The sequence below is a fragment of the Gobius niger genome (assembly GCF_951799975.1).
Source record: "Gobius niger genome assembly, chromosome: 5".
Taxonomy (NCBI): Eukaryota; Metazoa; Chordata; class Actinopteri; order Gobiiformes; family Gobiidae; genus Gobius; species Gobius niger.
In genome coordinates, this window is record NC_136856.1 from 38,741,400 (window position 1) to 38,760,418 (window position 19,019).

The following is a 19,019-nucleotide window of genomic DNA, read 5'->3' on the forward strand; positions in this document are numbered from 1 at the left end:
GGCTGAAGCGCTGCCGCGGTGTCCCGGGAAACGGACACACTTCACGTGATTCTGCCAGAAAACCACATAAAAACCCACAGAAACTGAACAAAACCTGAACAAAAACCCCCAAACACACTGGGTCCCAGGGGCCGGACTCACAGGCAGCCGCGAGGAAGTGGTAAAACTGCACTAAAGCTGAGCCAAAGTCGGCCTAAACATCAAACTCCGTCGCCCCGACACACTTTTGAAGGTCATGTCTGGACAGGGCTCTGAGAACAGGGGTCTCCAAAGTGGGGCTCAGGACCCCCTGCGCGGTCGGGACTGGACTTATTATGCCACTTTTTATTTAGGGTTTATTTTAAGGTTGACATTAGTGCGTGTTTGACTTGTCAGTGACCCAGCGGCTGTATGGGTGGTCAGCATTGTGCCACAGTGGCCTTTATGATGTGTTTTTAGGGTTTCTGGTAGGGCTTTACTGTTGAATGTATACGTAACCATGGGGATAGTTCTATCAGCAGAGAAAGCCTACCAGAAACCCTAAAAAAAAATTAAAAAAAAATTGGTGAAAAAACACAAGGTGCTGCTACACACAACTTTAATGGATCTTCTTGAATGCTGTTCCAAAAGCGCAGCCTCTCCTGAACCGGAGCAGTCCTAGATTGATATCAGTGTAATACAGAAGCATACACCTCAGAGGTGGAGCGCTTTGTGCAGTGATGTGATGACCTCCACCTCACTGTCAATGTAAAACCAAACTAAACAAGTACTTTTTGACCCAGGACATGTGCAAGACCACACCCCCCCGTCAGGTCATTCTGCAAATGCCTGAGTGTCCACATTGACTCCAGCCTCATGTGAGACGTCCACGTAAACTCAGTCTGTTGCCGGATACGACAAAGGCTGGACTTTCTGTGTGGACTAAAACTATTGAATGTTGAACAGAAAATGATTTGTCTAGTGCTGTCTAGAGTAGAGCAACCATGTAATAAATACTCCATATTAGGTCGTTAATTTCTTTGAAACAAGAGAATTAGTGATGCATGGATGCGGCAGGTGGCGGTGACTGTGGCATTGTGGGTAGTGAGACTACACGGTGTTCCTATTCAAGACACTTTGATGTGAATGACTGAATATAGGCTACAGGGTTACATGTTTTTATATTTTCTGCTGGTGGTGTGCCTCATCATTTTTTCAATGAAAAAAATGTGCCTTGGCTCAAAAAAGGTTGAAAAACACTGGAGTAAAAGACTGTCCATCATTACAGCACATGTTTGAGGAGACTGTCATCAAACAGCCCCAGCCATGTCCTGCACCCCCAGTACAGAAGAGTCCCTATTAAAAAAAAAGAGAGAAACCTAAACATGTATAAGAAAACTCCCCATTTCGGTGGGTCTTCTGAACTCTGGCAAAAAGCAGGTCGCTGATTGTATTGAAATGTTCGGATGTTGGTATGTCTTTGTCATTATGGTCATTGTATTTGTTTTTTATCTGGCAGCCTGTGTGTCCATGACAAATTTCCTTGAGGACTAATAGAATAAATCTTGAATCTCTTGAATCTTGTATTGTGAGAACTTCTTATTGTACTCCGCTCCATTTGAAAGATAAATATGACACTTTCTGCTCTTCTACATTTCCATAAAGGTTAACTCAAAGTCAAAAGTCCATTGGTGTTTGGTTCATTTCTGTTTCTATAATGTTCAGAGCGTCCTAGACTGATATCAGAGCTGGCTCTTTATAAACTTGGCCTCTGGAGGTAGGCCGATGAACCTCATTGTTTTGCAAACTGGGGCCGCTGGGAAAGCAGAGTCTTCATGGTGAGAATGTGGAGTGAGGTGTTTCTGTCTGTTGTAGGAGGAGGTGGAGGAGGAGACACTGGAGTTCATTCATTTTAGCATCAATGAACCATTATCTGAACATTCCATTCATCTGTGCTTTTCATCACATTATCCACAACAACACGGTCGTCTGCAGGAGAAACCCAACCCATTTCACAATCTAAATCATGTTCAGAGGCAGATTTAAATGTGTGCTTTCATTCTGTGACATATTAGTTCCAAAGATCTGCTCAGAGAAACTTAGGATCTGGTTTAGTTTTTGAAATCATTGAAAACAGTCTGTAGAAATTCCAAATGTCTCCTTTTTTTGTTCAAAGCTCAGTAAATCTGTCAGGAATCAGATCTGTAAAAATCCTTGTGTGAAAAAACCTTCCAATTGTTGCGAAGTCACTCCAAAAAGTCACTCGCCAGATCCAGATCCAGACAACAGGCAAGAGATAGCCTCAAATGAAAGTGTTCAGGAGTCGGAGCCTCAGGAATTCCACATGGCGAGGCAAAGTGACGCGCTGAAGGCAACAAGGAACATCTACCATTCAGGACAGGGGTGGGTAGTTCATGTTTAAGGGCCACATGGAGTTAAAGGGTCTGTAGGAAAAGTCAATAACATAATAATTATTACATTATCAGCTCATTATAAGTTGTTAAGTCGTTATTAGTTCCTACAGGGCTGCACAGACGATAACTTCATTCTGCTCAACTTTTTCCCATCACAGAATATATCTCGCTTGATGGTAATTGTAAATATTGCACAAAATAAAGACTGATGTTGTGATTAAGGTTGACAAAAGTTCAGATATCAAGGTTTCTTTTCATTCATTTCATCCAAACTGCACTGACTTAGTAGCCTGGCTAACACCAGACTAAAATCACAAGTGATATTTAGTCTGTAAAAAAATGTGTTTTCTCGTAGGAGAGGTGTGGTTTACGATCGTCCATAGTCGTTTATTGGGCGCTACAAATGTCTTCATCATGCGTCTGCACGTAGCCATAGCCAATCGTGTCATCGTATGAGATGACGTATGACGTACAAGGTCTAAAGCTTGATCGAAAAATACCCTCGCGTCTGCTGCTGTCATGTTGGATCCGTGAATAAACTTTTTAATTTTTATCCATAAGATCCATGGTAAATAAACTACGAGCTTCCATATATCAAATAGCGCGTCATCGTCTTGCCGTCCCTCCTCGTTCTGTGATTGGTTCCCAAATCCATGCGAAAATTGCTGTGTGCGCTCGAATCATTTCGAACTGCACAGCAGCCTGGGGACCATGTTAGCCAGGTTACTGACTTAGCAGTTTTATTATATATTTTAGTGTCACTTCTGCATGAAAAAGAAAAGAACATTAAAAATCCATCCATCCATTTTCTTCCGCTTTATCCGGGTCGAGTCGCGGAGGCAGCAGTCTCTGCCCAGACTTTCTGATTCACGCACACCTCCTCCAGCTGTTCTGGGGGGACCCCAAGGCAACACCAGGCCACAGAGCCATGGTCCAAACCCGCCCAAGACCATCTCAAAAACCCTCCAAAACCCACAAGATATACTATGAGAGCTGGTGATGCGCAGTACCCTGTACCCCTGAGCCCCAGAACATTAGCCTAATAACTATATCAGCCTGAATGCCTTTCTTTGCCCTGATATCACGGCTGTGCTCGAGAATAATGCTGCCATTCACCTTGTATTTATACAATTTGACATATATCTTGCTTGAACTATAAATAACCCACTCCAATTCTGTGGGAAAACCACGGACCTGGCAGCCCTGCCTCCAGCATGTCCTGGATCTGGGCATCCTCCCAATAGGACATGCCTGGAACACCTCCTGAGGGAGGCGACCAAGAGGCATCCGAAAAAAGACCTCAGCTGCTCCTCTCAACATGAAGGAGCAGCAACTCTACTCTGAGCTCCTCCCGGGTAACTGAGCAACTGAAAATGATCAGACATTAATTAAAAATATAGAGCCCAGTGTGCAGGGGATGGACATGGTGCCTCTCATACACCGCTTTGCAATTTGGTGTGGAAAATGCGGAACAGATGATATAAATTATGGAAAAAGAGTCAAGGATTTGCTTTGGGGCCCGGATCTGGCCCACAGGCCGCAGTTTGTCTGATTTCGGACATGTTCTGGTCAAGGTAGAATCGTGTTGGCTTTCCTCGAGATCTGCTGCTCTGTTTTGACTCTTTCCAAGTAGCTCGTCAAAGGCTTTCTACATTCATACATTTGCTTGATGAATTTAAACACTGAACACAGACAGCAAACAATCACAAAAATGTAGAATAAATGGCAAACTCAAGTTATCATCTTTACTTGTATTGAAATATACATCCTCTGAACTCCCCGTCAGTCGCATATTTACACATCGAAGTGCAAGTAGCTCCTTTTTGTGTTTGAGATGTTGTTGCGAGAGTGGAATGAAAACCTAATTTGCAGAAAATGGTCAAAGTTGATTTTGCAGCTCGGTCTCTGACAGTGACTCTAAATGGGCTCTTCATAACTCGATCCATGATTTCGTTCATAAAGAGGAGAATGCGCCGCACACTGAGCTGTCAGAGTCCTGTGGAGACGGATCCGATGGCCTACAGGAAACAGGACACAGAGGGGACGTGACGTGTCGGTGAAAATGCCAAATGGTTCCCAGCTCCGCCAGACAGAAAAATAAACCACACATTACATTAAATACACATTTTGCTTTTAACAGCAATAGAAGATTTGGGGAATATGATCAAAACTCAAATAAGAGCTGTTTTTAAGTAGCTGTATCATCAGTAACCAGATCGGTATCTTCTGTCTCTGCCCAGCGGTGAAAAGTGGGCGGAGCTGACGAGCACCTGTCGCTGTAGCGCCTCTGAGTTCAATCTGATAAAACACTGCAGTAACAAGCTATGAACAAGGACAGACACTGCAGCCCTTACGGAAGCGCTGGTCACTGAATAAAAATGAAAGAATAGATTAAAATATATATATATATATTTCTTTTAATAGTGTGACCAGGTGTTTAGTGATTTTATTTTGGGAAGCATTGGAATTTCCTACTGTGCCTGCATTTAAATGTAGCTTGCTAGTGTAGGAAGTGGGACTGTGCTCATTGGTTTGTGTAACTCTGTACATATTTGAACTTTATTCGGTACCTAGAACAACTGGCACTTTATCTCTCAAGCACCTTCTTTGAACACCTTAAAGGGTTATTGTTTGACTTCTACATTTTTGTCCTTAAAAATGACTGCATCTATCTAAGAAAACTTTTAAACTGAAAACCTGTTTTTTATTTCTACCTCTGTAGTCTTATTAAATGTAGTGGCCAGACTTACCTGTAGCACTTAAAGGGGCCTTACCGCTCCAGTTACAATAGAATTAAAAATGAAAGAATATAATAGAATAAAATAAGAATGAATGTTAGTAAAAATGAAAGAAGATAATAAATAAAAATATGAAGGAATGGAAATAATAAAAAAAGAAAAGAAAAATAGAATAGAATTAAATAAATAAATGCAAATGTGAGAATAGAATAGTCGCCAATTTAAAGCTTTTTATCGCCACAGACCAGTGTGAGGAGCGGTGAACTCTCCCACTTAAAAACTCCCAACTTAAAACGAAAGCGTGGATTCTGTGGGTGAAATGTTGAGTCGCTCAGAGGGGAACTCTAAAGAGAAAAGAAGAACCCACTGACCCAGATCCCGGCCTTTACTCGTCTTTAGAGACTGAAGTGGTCCATGTTAAAGTCCACAGTAGGGCCCTTAAGTCCCAGAGCAAACAGCAGGAAACCCGTCTGGGGCCCGAGCAGGGACAAGAGCCAGAGCCGGAGCCGGAGCCGGAGCCGGAGCCGGAGCCGGAGCCGGAGCCAGAGCCTGACCCGGACCTGGAGCCAAGGCAGAGCCACAGCCGGAGCCAAGGCCAAAGCTGGGGCCATGTCGGTGCTTATATGAATAAGCTTCAGTCTGTCTCCTTCTCACTCAATGTATTTTTATTTTGTTTTTTTGTATTTTTTTGGCACCGTGCCACACAGTGATGGTCAAGATGCTCTCTATAGTTCCTCTGTAGAAAGAACCACACAGTGATGGAGCTGGTCAGGATGCTCTCTATAGTTCCTCTGTAGAAGAACCTCACAGTGATGGAGCTGGTCAGGATGTTCTCTATAGTTCCTCTGTAGAAGAAACACACAGTGATGGAGCTGGTCAGGATGCTCGATAGTCCCTCTGTAGAAGAACCATACAGTGATGGAGCTGATCAGGATGCTCTCTGTAGTCCCTCTGTAGAAGAGCCACACAGTGATGGTCAAGATGCTCTCTATAGTCCCTCTGTAGAAGAACCACACAGTGATGGAGCTGGTCAGGATGCTCTCTATAGTCCCTCTGTAGAAGAACCACACAGTGATGGAGCTGGTCAGGATGCTCTCTATAGTCCCTCTGTAGAAAGAACCACACAGTGATGGAGCTGGTCAGGATGCTCTCTATAGTCCCTCTGTAGAAGAACCACACAGTGATGGAGCTGGTCAGGATGCTCTCTATAGTCCCTCTGTAGAAGAACCACACAGTGATGGAGCTGGTCAGGATGCTCTCTATAGTCCCTCTGTAGAAGAACCTCACAGTGATGGAGCTGGTCAGGATGTTCTCTATAGTTCCTCTGTAGAAGAACCACACAGTGATGGAGCTGGTCAGGATGTTCTCTATAGTTCCTCTGTAGAAGAACCACGCAGTGTTGGAGCTGGTCAGGATGCTCTCTATAGTCCCTCTGTAGAAGTCGGACATAACGGAGGCTGGGACTCTGAATCCTCTTAAAGGTGCTATGCGCAACTCTAAATGTTAAAATAACCGTTTTTCTCACCCATACATGTTTAAACAATTGCCTGATGTGCTGATTGAGCTCCTCTCTGATCACTGTAATCGCCCCTATAATCCTGTGCAGTCACATAAATAAGAGGGATTCGGGACGGAGACGCTGATGACTTTTCTTGACCAGTGATGTAGTGTGCATGGTCCAGGAGAGCTTCTCTGTGATGTGCACACCCAGGAACTTAGTGCTGGTCACCCTCTCCACTGCAGCATCGTTGATTGTTAAGGAGCATGCTGGACCTGCCCTCTTCGAAAGTCCACAACAATCTCTTTTGTGTTCTCCACAGATAGAGATTGTTCTGTGTGAACCACATGGCCAGACTGCTCACTCACTCCTGTAGTTTGACCTGTCTCTGTTGCTGATGAAACCCACCACTGTGTCGTCTGCAAACTTGATGAAGAGGTTTGAGTCATACTTTGGAGTTCAGTCATGGGTCAGCAGAGTGAACTCTAGGGGTTTTTTTTTTTGGTTTTGACATTTGATCTAATTACTATTTTCAATTTGTTTTATTCAATATTATTATAATCATTAATTCATTCGTTCATTTATTTTAATGTATTAATATTTCATACAGTTCATTTTATATTCTTTGTATTATTATTATAATATATATTATTTAATTATTATAATTATTATAATTATTATTATTATTATTATAAATAATTAATTGATCAATTAACTAATTACTAATAATTTTGTTTTGTTTTTCTTGTGACTGACACTAGACGGCAACACTCAATATTTTACCACGGAAGAAGAAGAAGAGCGTACCACTTCCGTTATGTCCGGTTAGCATTAGCACAGTTAGCTCGTTTTTTAGCTCTGGCTCTTTTTTTGTCCTTTTTTTTCAGATTTCTGTTTGAACTCTGCACACAGAGAGGGCTCGGGCGGTGCAGAGGGAACCGGACTCCGAGGTCAAAAATAAAATAAGACTTTTTCGTTTAAAACGAAGAAAAACACAATGCTAACGGGCTAGCCTCGGAGCTAACGCAGGCAGCTGTCAGACTCTGGTTTGTTTACAATAGTTTTGGCTGGAAAAAAGACGGACTGAATGAGAGATTTTCCCCCGCAGCGGACTGAATAAAGTTAAGCTAACAGGTAAAATAAAGGGAGGGCGGGAAACGCTGTAAATGATTAAATAAAAGAAAGTTATTTTGTAACAAGGTCAACATTGACTCCATGTTTCTGTGGGACAAACTGTTCTGAGAAAAGCTGGACAAAAACAGAAACGTTCTGCTTCAACAGATCACAAATTCAAGGTAGGGTTGAGAAACTTCTCTCAAAAAGAAATTAACAAAGAAAGGACAGATTTTCCAGAGCTCTTTATGGGGAAAGTTTAGTTTTTTCCCCTTAAACTATTGAAATGTGCCGTTACAGTCAAAGTCTTAATATCAGGATCTTTTAGCATTTGACTATGAATATGAGCTCCAACAACTAAACTGATTTCTAACAAACTTTTCCAGATTTTTAGCCACAGTCCCACGAGCTGGGATGATGTAGCGATATAAAACGTATCTCGATACTAAGGATCAAAACGAATCGTGCTGCAATACAGTATTTTCTAATGCACCAAGTATAGGATTCAGGACTGTGATGTCTTAGTACTGCTTTAAAGGTATGATGTGTTTTTATAACAAACTGCAACACTTTGAGATTGTGATGTCATATCGCAAAGTATTCTGGAATTTACTGCAGACTTTTTCCATAATAACCCAATGGAAATTTAAAAGGTGAAATCCCAGAGTAAAGCATTTGGAACTACAGTACCTGCAGTGACCTGTTCCATGGCGCTTTTCACAATGTTTTTAGCTATTGTTAGACTGTACACAATGTTTGCTAGTATGGCTGGGACGATCCACTTTTGTCACAACCCGATACGTATCACGATACTCGGGGCTGATCAGATACGTATCACGATACAGTAAGTAGTTTTGATAAGTTACATTTTTAGCTCAAAATGTGTAAAAAGTCTATATAAGTTGACAAACCAAAGGCTATTTGAAAAGTACATAAACACAAAATGTAACTAAGTGCTGTTACTGGAAAACAAAGGAGTGGAGGATAAAATGCACTAGCATTAACAAGTATTACTTGGTAATACCAAGTAAAGTTGGTAATATCAAGTAAAGTTACCAAGTAATGCAGCAAAAATTATTACGATACGATCATTTGTCCCAGCCCTAACATTGCGGATTTCCATAACTTGACTTTCCAAACGCTGACATTGAATAAAACATATTGAAAAGTGCAATTGGCAGAGGCTTTTTTAAAGTCCATCCGCACCAATAACGACACCGACTGTAAGTTTACATATACATGCAATACATTTGTATCATTACTTTTTCTTGAACTGAGTTGTGTGTCAAAGTGTTGTGCTACATGGTTTCCAGTACGATACATGCATCACAACGAAGACATATTATTGCAATCTATTACAAAACAATATTTTGTCCCCGCCCCCAGTCGTCACTGATGAAAGATACTTTTAATCCAACAGAGCAGTACTTTTGACCTGGTAACCAGTGTTGATCGACTGCTCTGTGTCGGCAGAAGGACGAGCTGAGAGTTTGAGCGCTGTATTTACTTGTCTTTTTTAAATCTAGATCTCTGTGGACCTGATGCCTGCTCTGACCCCCTGATCGCCTGATCACGGGCCGACCCCGTCGTTACAATGGGGACGGCGGCGAGCGCGGAGCCGTGCGTGTACGAGCGTCTGTGGGAGAGCATCGCGGTGCTGCGGGAGTCCGGACACCGCTATGGCATGAGCGAGCGCGACATCGAGCGCTTCATCACACAAGTCCTGCAAACCAACGAGCCCCAGCCACACGACGAGCCGCCGGAGCAGGAGCCGGAGCACGACGGACTCCCTCACGCCTTCCCCCTGCTCAGGGCCACCGCCAAGGTCTGCTATTCAGGCTATGATTGTTTATCAACATCTGTGGTAGGGCTGCACCATTTGGACAGAAAACCTCATTGGGATTTTTTGGATTCGCTTTGTGGTTTTGATAATCTATACATAGCATTGGTTTTATTTTTCATGTAATTGAGCATCGAGCTGCAGATAAACTTCTAAATCTGCTGTTCACACACATCAAGGTTCTGAGATACTACATTTCAGCTTCATCAGCAACAAAATAAATATCTGTGAGACACTGAAGCGTTTTATGGTTCTGTCAGAAAAACGTTCTTTTACTTTTAATCATTCTCTAATAAACGTGGTGCTCTTACACTCAATCTCCGAATCACGAGTTGCAAAACGCTGCTTGTTTTATGAAAATCTGCTGTAAAGATGTTACATTTAGAGGCAGCTTAATGCAATGAGACGCGTGTACTACTAAAACCTCAATTATATTTGGATAAAGGTTAATCATGCAGCTCTAATATTTCACCATGTTGGTTCTCCCCACATTTCTTTCCCACTTTTACTGCGCAAGTTCTGGTCTAAATCACATTCACATTCATTCTAATTCACATTTTTACTTTTTTGTCACTTTTCTATTTTGCTATTTTTTTAAATAAAAAAATAAAAAATAAAAAATCTGGTCCAGGTGGGGGTTAAGAGGTTAAAAAGGATCCATTTGTGTGTATACATGTCTCTGCAGTGTGCGTTGGCGCTGTGTCTCCTCCTGGTGCTGGGCCTGGGCCTGGCGTCACCTCAGTCCCACTCTGGGCCTCTGTCTCTGGACCTCAACTGGTCCTGTCCCCTGGGAGCCGCCCGCCTGCTGGACCTGCCCATCGCCCGCAAGTACAACCTGCAGGGTACGCTCTCTTATTATGTCTGTAAATCTCCTCTAAACCACACATTTAAACCTGGCTCTGACCGTTACTTTGATTCGTCGCTGAAAATATTGCTATTTTTATCAATTTGAAAACATAAATCAGGGATCATTAAGTCTTGGTGGTTAGGCCTGTAGGCCTGTAGCAGCGACACGTCCCCGCCCGTGGCCTCCCCACAACTAATGCCAAATAAAATGATGACAATAATTTGTTAATGGAGAAAATATTGGAGCTGACTTCATAAATACATTTTGGGAATTTGGCCCTAAGTGGTTAGCAAGTTCTTTATTTGTCATTGTAAAAGTGCACCACGAAATAGTGTTTAGGTGTTAGTCCTGAGCCGCTGCGACTGAGCCACGCCACCACTGTGGGTCAACCTGAGGTAAAGGAAAGCAGCGCCTCCTGGGTTTGGCCCTGTTTCGGAGCGTGGTGTCCTGCACTGGTCAGCTCCTCCTCCTTTGGTACATCCTCTTTCTATACTCTCATATGTGAGTGTTTAAATTGCCTACATTGGATTATGAGGACTTCAGTGTTTATGCTTGCATGACATGTTCTTTGGCAATAAAGTAACAACAGGACTATACCAGGTACAAATTTAGAACATTTAAGCTCCTTCCCTTGGAATTCATTGCAATAGTAGAGAAAACTCTCCTGGTGATTTTTTACTCAGTTGGAAAACATTTACTCCCACCTCATCTACCTTGAAGTTTTCCCCTTGGGAACCTTTAGAGATGCTTTGTATTTTGTAAGCAAATATGAATTGAAATGAAAAGAAATATAGAAAAGAAAGAATCCCCCAGAAGTCTTTGTAGCAAATATATTAACAAAATAAAACCAGACATTTAAACCTGGCTTGATCCATTATTCAGCTTTTGTCGCTGAAAATATGTAGCCTGGCTACATATTTTCCTGGCTACAGCCACCAATTCATTTTCTCGTAGGAGAGGTGTGGTTTACGATCGTCCATATTCGTTTATTGGGAGCTGTGAATGTCTCTCATGCGTCTGCAGTAGCCACAGCCAATCGTATCATCGTATCCGCTGACGTATGACGTACCCGCTGTAAACTTTCAGATAAACTATTTAGAACAAGGTCTAAAGCTTGATCGAAAAATAGTGTCGCGTCTGCTGCTGTCATGTTTGAACCGTAAATAAACTTTTTTTTTAAATCCGTAAATAAGCTTCAAGCTTCCGTATATGGAATAGCTCGTCATCATCTTGCCTCCCTCCTTGTTCTGTGATTGGTTCCCAAATCCATGCGAACATTTGGGCCATGGTCCCCAGGCTGCTGTGCAGTTCCAAATGATTCGAGCGCACACAGCAGTCTGGTGTTAGCCAGGCAAGAAAATAAGTGGAATTTTGGGCATTGTTAGGCATAAAACGGCTTTTAAAAAAAAATGAAAACATAAAATGACAAAAAACTTGCAATACATTTTTTTCTCATTCATGTCAGTAATCAACAGCAAAAGTTTAAACTTGATATCTTTAAATTTGAACATTTTCCCTTTTCACCTACAGTGTCAGGTCTTAACAAAGTGTGTGTTCTAGGGGCGAACTTCAAGGTCAGTGAGGCAGGGGTAAATGTTCGGAATTTAAAAAAAAATATCAAGAGAGTTTTTGTGACTATTCGAACAAAATTCAGGGATTGGAGATTAAAAAATAATAATAATGAAGGACTACCCTACCACGATGTGTACGGAGCATCCAACCATGAGCCCGAAAACATGGGCTTTGACACATAGTCTGTCTGTCTGTCTGTCCACACCGCTCCCTGCCTTTGTCTCAGAGCAGCGCACGCTTTGGGACTCCATTTTATGCTTCAATTAGACGAACAAACCTAGCTCACAGTGAACTAAAGTCAAACATAAAGAGAGACCTTCATTTTTTCAAAGGAAATCTGTTGAACCCTGATGAACTGACAGAAAAAAAAATAAAAATAAAAATGAACTGACAGAAAACGTGCTTCACATTTGCCTGATGTTTGTGTAAGTAATCCACACACTGATGTCTCCACATTGTTTTCTCCAGGTTACAGAGGGTGGTGGGGGAGTGCTTCGCCGGAACAGAAGTCCACAGTGAACTCTTCAGTCTGTGCAGAGGAGCCTCAGCTCGTCGTTGTCGTCAAGGTCAGGGCTGTAGGGACTTAAGGAGCATTTGGACGTTTTGCAGAAGTAACGAGTGATAGAAACACTCTGGTTTCCTCAGGGTGGAGACGGCTGGAGGCTGCGGAGGCGGGACCTGGAGCAGTTGTTTCAGGCTCATCCCGACTCTGTGTCTGTGCGAGCGGGCGACAGACTCTGCACCGCTCTGCCTCAGGGACCGGCCAACTTCTCCCTGCACTGGTACCACACAGGAACATCATCTGCAGACCCCAAACTTGGGTCCAGTCCTTGATTAGATTTTGTCGCTGAAAATATTGACAATTTTCACTCATAAATTTACTGAAAATTTGCAGTAAATTTGCAGTAATCTACAGCAGAAGTTTCACATTGATTTCTCAATGTTTTCCTTTCCCTTATCTGCTCTCACCTTTCTTCTCAATTTCTTGAAAAAAACAAAACAAATTAATGTTTTGGTATTTTTGTTTAACAGGGACAGAATAAGAAAACATTGCCTACTTGGCGGCCTGTACATGAGGCGTCCCTGGTTTGGCTTTTCACAGTTTAGTAAAAAGAAACATGTCTGACCACATCACATCCACACAGTTCACTCTCACTTTTGTTTCACTTTCATTTGGGACTTTTAGGCCTCTTTCAGCCCGCACGCCGAGGGCAGGGCCGAGGGCAGGGGGGCAGGGCCGAGGGCAGGGGGGCAGGGCCGGGGGCAGGGCCGAGGGCAGGGCCGGGGGCAGGGCCGAGGGCAGGGCCGGGGGCAGGGCCGAGGGCAGGGCCGAGGGCAGGGCCGAGCGCAGGGCAGGGGGGCAGGGCCGAGGGCAGGGGGGCAGGGCCGAGGGCAGGGCCGAGGGCAGGGGGGCAGGGCCGAGGGCAGGGGGGCAGGGCCGGGGGCAGGGCCGAGGGCAGGGCCGAGGGCAGGGGGGCAGGGCCGAGGGCCGAGGGCAGGGCCGAGGGCAGGGCCGAGCGCCCTTTGCGGCATGTATTCATACTGATGTTTTTATGCATAATTTGAAAAAAAATCACAATTTATTACATGGAAAATTATGAATACGCCTTAAGTTCTATTTCCTTGTGTATTCCAAGTATAAGATTGGATAGATGTGAAATTGCTTTATAAAAGTGATTTTTGTTCATTTTGGTGCTGAAATCCGCTTCACTGCGCAGCCTACACGCAAAAGAAATGCGCTCAAGTTCCATTTGTGGTTTTGGGAGCGGAGGCCGCCTCGGCGTGCAGTCGGTACATGTCTGTGCACACAGGAGCTTTCCCATCTGGACACAGGATGCGACCTGAAGCGCGGCTTGTGGATCCGCGTGTGGTCTGAAAGAGGCCTGAGACTTCCTTAACTGTGTCCCTTTGTCTGAGCACAGACTGCCCCAGAGCAGGGTTTCAGTTACCACTGACTGACTGTTGATGGTTGTGTTCCCAGGAGGCCCACCACAGGAGGCGCTGCTGAGCAGCTGCTGTTCCCTGCCGCACAGCGCCCTCTGCTGGATCACGCCGGTACCGCCCTGCAGCGCTGCGTGGTGTCCACCATCAGACACTCCCCTGCACACCTGCAGAGCGAGGGCGTCCCGGTCCAGGGCCGACTGGTCCTCGCCGCGGGACGGGCCTCGCTGTCAGTGTCTGCGCGGTGTCCAGGCAACGGGACGTCGCACTACAGGACGTCCCAACTGCAGCTGGGATCCGGGGACAGCGGTGAGTCCTGGTTCAGGCTAAATGTGTGGCTCTTTCCTCATTAGGTAATGTCAGAAGTCTACTTTTCAAAAACCCAACTACTATAACTGTAGGCTTCATCTGCTGCTGCTCAGAAACCCAATAATAGAATAAAAATGTGTCAGACATCATTCAATTGAATGAAATTAGGCAACATCTCGAGCGGTTGAGCAGTTTTTAATATAAAATGCCACTCTTTTCATCGCTGAAGTGACGTGCACTGGTCCTGGTTCTATACTGAGATATGTTCTTACCTGTTAGTTGATACGTACCTGTCTGGTCTTTGTGGTCGCTTCTAAGTTCACCCCGTTTGGAGCTATAGGAATATACTGGGAGAGGCCAAATGCTAACAACATCTTTGGTCATTTTGCGTGACTGAGGACACGCACAAAGACCAGACAGGTACGTGTCAACTCGTCCAAGCTCAGGTAAGAACATATCTCAGTATGTAAAAACGGTGGCCTGTTCCTTTAAGACCTCCTTTAAAAAACAGCATCTTCGAGCGGCTTCAACAAATTGCGCAACTTCCAGCCAAGAACCGTCAAACTTACATTTTCCTATTTTGACTGACTTTTAGGAGTAGTTTCATGGAATGGTGGTCAGCAAACACTGAGGAGCAACTTTAAGCAGCTTCGTCACGCTGCAAAAGTGCATAGAGGGGAGAAAGTCACTAATTATAACATTTATGTAATTTCACAACCAATTTTATGGATAAAAGTAACAAGTCAATTCAAAAACAAAAATGAATACCTCAGAAAATAAGACTTTTTAATACTTAAATTGCCAAATTAAGACCCTTATTTTCTTCTATCAACTTTGAATCCTTTTAAGACCCTGCACACCCTGTGGTCCAGTCCTCGTTTAATCATGTAAATGTGTTTTTGTCCCGTCTGTGTCTCCGTAGTCTTCATTGATCCCCAGTTCTGGAGGACGGAGCTGTTCCTCGGACCGGACCAGACCATCTTCTGTGACGGATCCAGTCCCTGATCTGTCTCCCGATTCAGTCGCTCACACTGATCAGGGTGGTCTCTCCAATCATTTAGAAATCTGTCTGAAGTCTGTTCCGAACCAGACCAGGCTAAAATAATCCTGACTGAAGCCGTTTATGGACGAGTTCATGAGACTCGTGCCCTGCCCACCACTATTGGCTGTTTCCAAATTTTTGATTTGAGTTTTTGTTTAAGGTTTTGTCATAGAATCGAGCAGTTGGTACAGATGGGTTAATGATACCTCAAAACTTTGAAAACACTGTATCACACTGTGTTGGTCGGCTTATAGGCGCCATCTAGTGGTGAAAAGGCGTTGCAGCAGTGAGTGAAAAAGCGAATCAGTGATAACCCTCTGAAAATGAAGTCAGTGACCAAGATTTATTAATATAGGGCTTGTGACAATAATAGGGAACTAAACGACGCCATCATAGTTCATCATCTGACTCAAACTTTAACTGCTTGTTAACGGGACGCTCTCCTCACAGAGCTACGTGAACTCTATCACAGCTTTACCAAGTGCCGTGCGATATCTGTTTTTGCGTCGCACTTCAGTATGGACATGAGGGAGAAGAAAAGAGACGGCTCCTGTGCTTTATACGATATCTATCAATCATTTTTTAATCCGGGCAGATTGGCTTTGTGCGGCCTGGGGCGGGCGCTCGAGCTCCGCAGCACCCACGGGATCAGCGCCCCCTGCTGCACGTTGCGTACGACACTACATGATACAAAAGGGCAGTGACTGTGTCGGTCACATCATGACAAGTTGAGCAAAAAATATCACGGCAACGCTGGTTAGTTTTGGGAAGTTAAGAGTAAGAAGGCACTAAAGAGTTTATGTCCAGGTGAAATAGATTTATATTTGAATGACATTTGGCACTGGTTCATGTTGTGCCAAACACTGCGCTTTCACAGTTTGTAAATAAGAAAATCTATCCTTTAAAATGAGGTTAATTTATTGTCAAAAGCACTTGTTTTGGGAGAGTGTTTTATTTTGGAAAAGTGGAAGACAAAATAAAAGCTGTTGAACTTAAAGTGTCTGTTCTTTGGTGAAAAACAAAACAGGAAGCGGTTTAGTCTCTTAGAAATCTTTATTCTCCAGAAAGAGCTGCTTGGAGCTCAGATCTACAAAAATAAATAATTTAAATACAAAACCTCTGCTTTTTCACACAGTGCGGTTTGTGGAGGTTAGATGGAGATGACAGACTGGAGCCTCACGCAGCACTCACTTTCATCACAAATGTCTTTGAAAAGCGTTACATTAGTTTCCAGCTGAATGTCTTTCAGAATAATGACTCGGCTTCATCTTTTGTCATAAATGCATCAGAAACACAGGGTTAAGGTCCAAAACGCTTTCAAATGCCCGTTTGGCTGAAAATGCATGTTCCACAAAGCTGCTGCGTGGGGCTCGTCGCCGCGGTGTAAGAAAAATAGCATCTGTAGTAAATATTACAGTTCATGAGAATTCTAGAAAAGCTATAGACTCTGGACTACGACTCCCACAATGCTTTGCTGCTGCCCACGTCAAAATGTGCTTCAGTTCTGTCTGAGCCCACTCTCCGTAAAAACGGAAGATCGACCCACAGGAGCGGGACGGGAAAGAGTGTCTATATAAGCCTAATAACAGACCGTCAACAAAACATTTTTTCACCATTTCTTGACATTGATGATAAACTCGGTTGTAATTACCGTAATTACAAAACTAAAAGCTGCTTCTTTTTTCACAGGCTTTGAACCCTGTGGTGCACCTGATTCAGTGGTTCAAAAAAGTTCATTTTGAAAGGACAAACACATTTATTTTTTTGCTGCGTCTTGGCAGGTGGTTACTATTTTAGTGCTTTTTTGGAGAAGCTCTCAGGTTTGGGTAAAGCCAAACTGGAGAAAATGTGCTTGGTTCAGTTTGGGTGGGGGTTAAGAGGTATCAAATAAGTATACTTTGAAGTTCTTTTATAGTAGTGTCTTTACATATTTGATAGAAGAGAGTCCAGTATTTCCAGTAGGGCTGTAGCCTGAGAACCCCCCCCTGCTGTGGGCGCTCCAATCATTCCATGGCCCAAATTTTCACATGGATTTGGGACCAATCACAGAACGAGGAGGGACGGCGAGACGGTGACGAGCTGTTCGATATACGGAAGCTTGACGTTTGTTTACGGATAAAAAAAACAACAATATATATTTATATATATTTACAGATCCAACATGACAGCAGCAGACGTGACGCCATATTTCGATCAACCTTTAGACCGTGTTAAATAGTTTGAAAGTTTACAGCGGGCACGTCATACGACATCTGATACTACGTGCAGACACGTATGATGAGACATTCAGCCCAATAAACAACTATGGACGACCGTAAACCACACCTCCTACCAATATATGGCAACGTCACTAAAGTCGACCTCAAACAATGAACAGAACTTCAAAATGTGTAAAGTTCAGGTTTAGTTAAACATTTACTAACTTAGTTCAATTTTAGTTTTGTTTTGGTCCTGATGTGTTTTTTTTTACACAATTTGCTGAAAAACAAGTTACTCACGATTTGTTGTTTAATTAGAACGGAACATGTGTTGAAATGGTTAGGTGAAATATCACAATAATATCCTAAGGTACTTCAATAGAGGCTGATGGAGTACTGTATTCAGGTGCACTCAATAGTCTGGAATTGGCAGTATCTTCTATAACAGTAATCTCTAAATGATCTTGTAGACGTTTATTGCCAGCTCTAACTGCAAAGTGACCTCCCTAACCCTTATTTAACCTCTTAACCCCCACCTGAACCGAGCACATTTTCTCCAATTCAGTTTTAATCACATCAAAAAGCCTCTAGACTGGAGGTTGAAAGCTAAGATCTACAAAACTGATCCAAGCTTTTTCCTTTTGTCACTTTAATGTGTTGAGTTTTTGTCCTTGTGTCGTTTTTTGTCGTTATTTTGCAGCTTTTTAGCTTCTTAGATTTGGGTAAAGTCGAACTGACGATACAGTGACCATTAACAACCTAAAAGTGACTACAAACAGGTAAAGCTGACCAAGAGTTGAAGAGGTCACATGGACTGGGACGTTCTGCTTTGAACACTTGTGTCCGTCCCGTCTCGCTCCTGCGGCGTCTGAACTAGAACTAAATCACGTGAAAAGAAGCGGAGAGTGGACAGAACAAACCAATCCCAGACATCACCGAGAAAAACGAGACAAAAGATGGATGTAACACAAAGGTGGAAGATCCTCCGTGTGTCGTCAGATTGTGGTTTCCTGCTTGGTTGGATCCACGTGGGACGACAAAAGCAGAACCCACACCCTGACGGAGACACGCAGATCTCCCGTAAACTGGAGTGTTTTGGGGGGAGCGGGGGGCTCTGGACTCAGCTGTGGCACGGGTCGCGTCCCGGGGCCCAGGCCTCCGGTTGAGACCCGCCGCTGTGCTTCTGTAACAGGCTCAGGCACGGACTATGGCACGCTCTGACATCATCGCGGGGCCGTCCAATCAGAGCAGAGAGCGCGCGGCCGAGGGGGAGTGGTTAAGCCGCGGAGACTCAGGGACTGGGAATGAACCGAAGACGTGAGGCGGGACGCTGCAGGTGAACATGAGGGAAGTCTAGTCTAGCCTCGCCCCGTGTGTGTTTGTCCCGTCTTTAGCCCAACTGTCTCCCACAAAGGAAATGACCATATTTGGATCACAGCCTTTCGTGCTACACGTGGATGCCAAACACGTCAGTATTTGTGAATGAATAAGCGTGGGGAAGACCGGGGAGCCGCACGGACATGTTGGAGTCACTTCTCCGGCTCAGACC

At 43.8% G+C, this 19,019-nt stretch overlaps 1 protein-coding gene across 2 annotated transcripts; it reads left to right on the top strand.

Annotated features, from left to right (window-relative positions):
* Positions 1–7,441: 7,441 nt before the first annotated feature.
* Positions 7,442–15,470, top strand: cUnh6orf89 (chromosome Un C6orf89 homolog). Of its 2 annotated transcripts, none has more exons than XM_079556033.1 (7): positions 7,442–7,742; positions 9,248–9,546; positions 10,247–10,403; positions 12,449–12,546; positions 12,626–12,762; positions 13,962–14,230; positions 15,153–15,470. In XM_079556033.1, the coding sequence occupies exons 2-7, from the start codon at positions 9,316–9,318 to the stop codon at positions 15,233–15,235; spliced, it is 975 nt and encodes a 324-aa protein (XP_079412159.1). In that variant the 5' UTR covers positions 7,442–7,742; positions 9,248–9,315; the 3' UTR covers positions 15,236–15,470. The 2 variants fall into 2 exon arrangements, with proteins under 2 accessions (XP_079412159.1, XP_079412160.1); XM_079556034.1 differs by lacking the exon at positions 7,442–7,742 and adding an exon at positions 7,779–7,903.
* The last annotated feature ends 3,549 nt before the right edge of the window (positions 15,471–19,019 follow it).

Coding starts and splice junctions, on each gene's coding strand:
- cUnh6orf89 (XM_079556033.1), top strand. CDS start 9,316: ATGGGGACGGCGGCGAGCGCGGAGCCGTGCGTGTACGAGCGTCTGTGG. Junction 10,404..12,448: donor CCGCAAGTACAACCTGCAGG/GTACGCTCTCTT, acceptor TGTTTTCTCCAG/GTTACAGAGGGTGGTGGGGG. Junction 12,763..13,961: donor GCCAACTTCTCCCTGCACTG/GTACCACACAGG, acceptor TTGTGTTCCCAG/GAGGCCCACCACAGGAGGCG.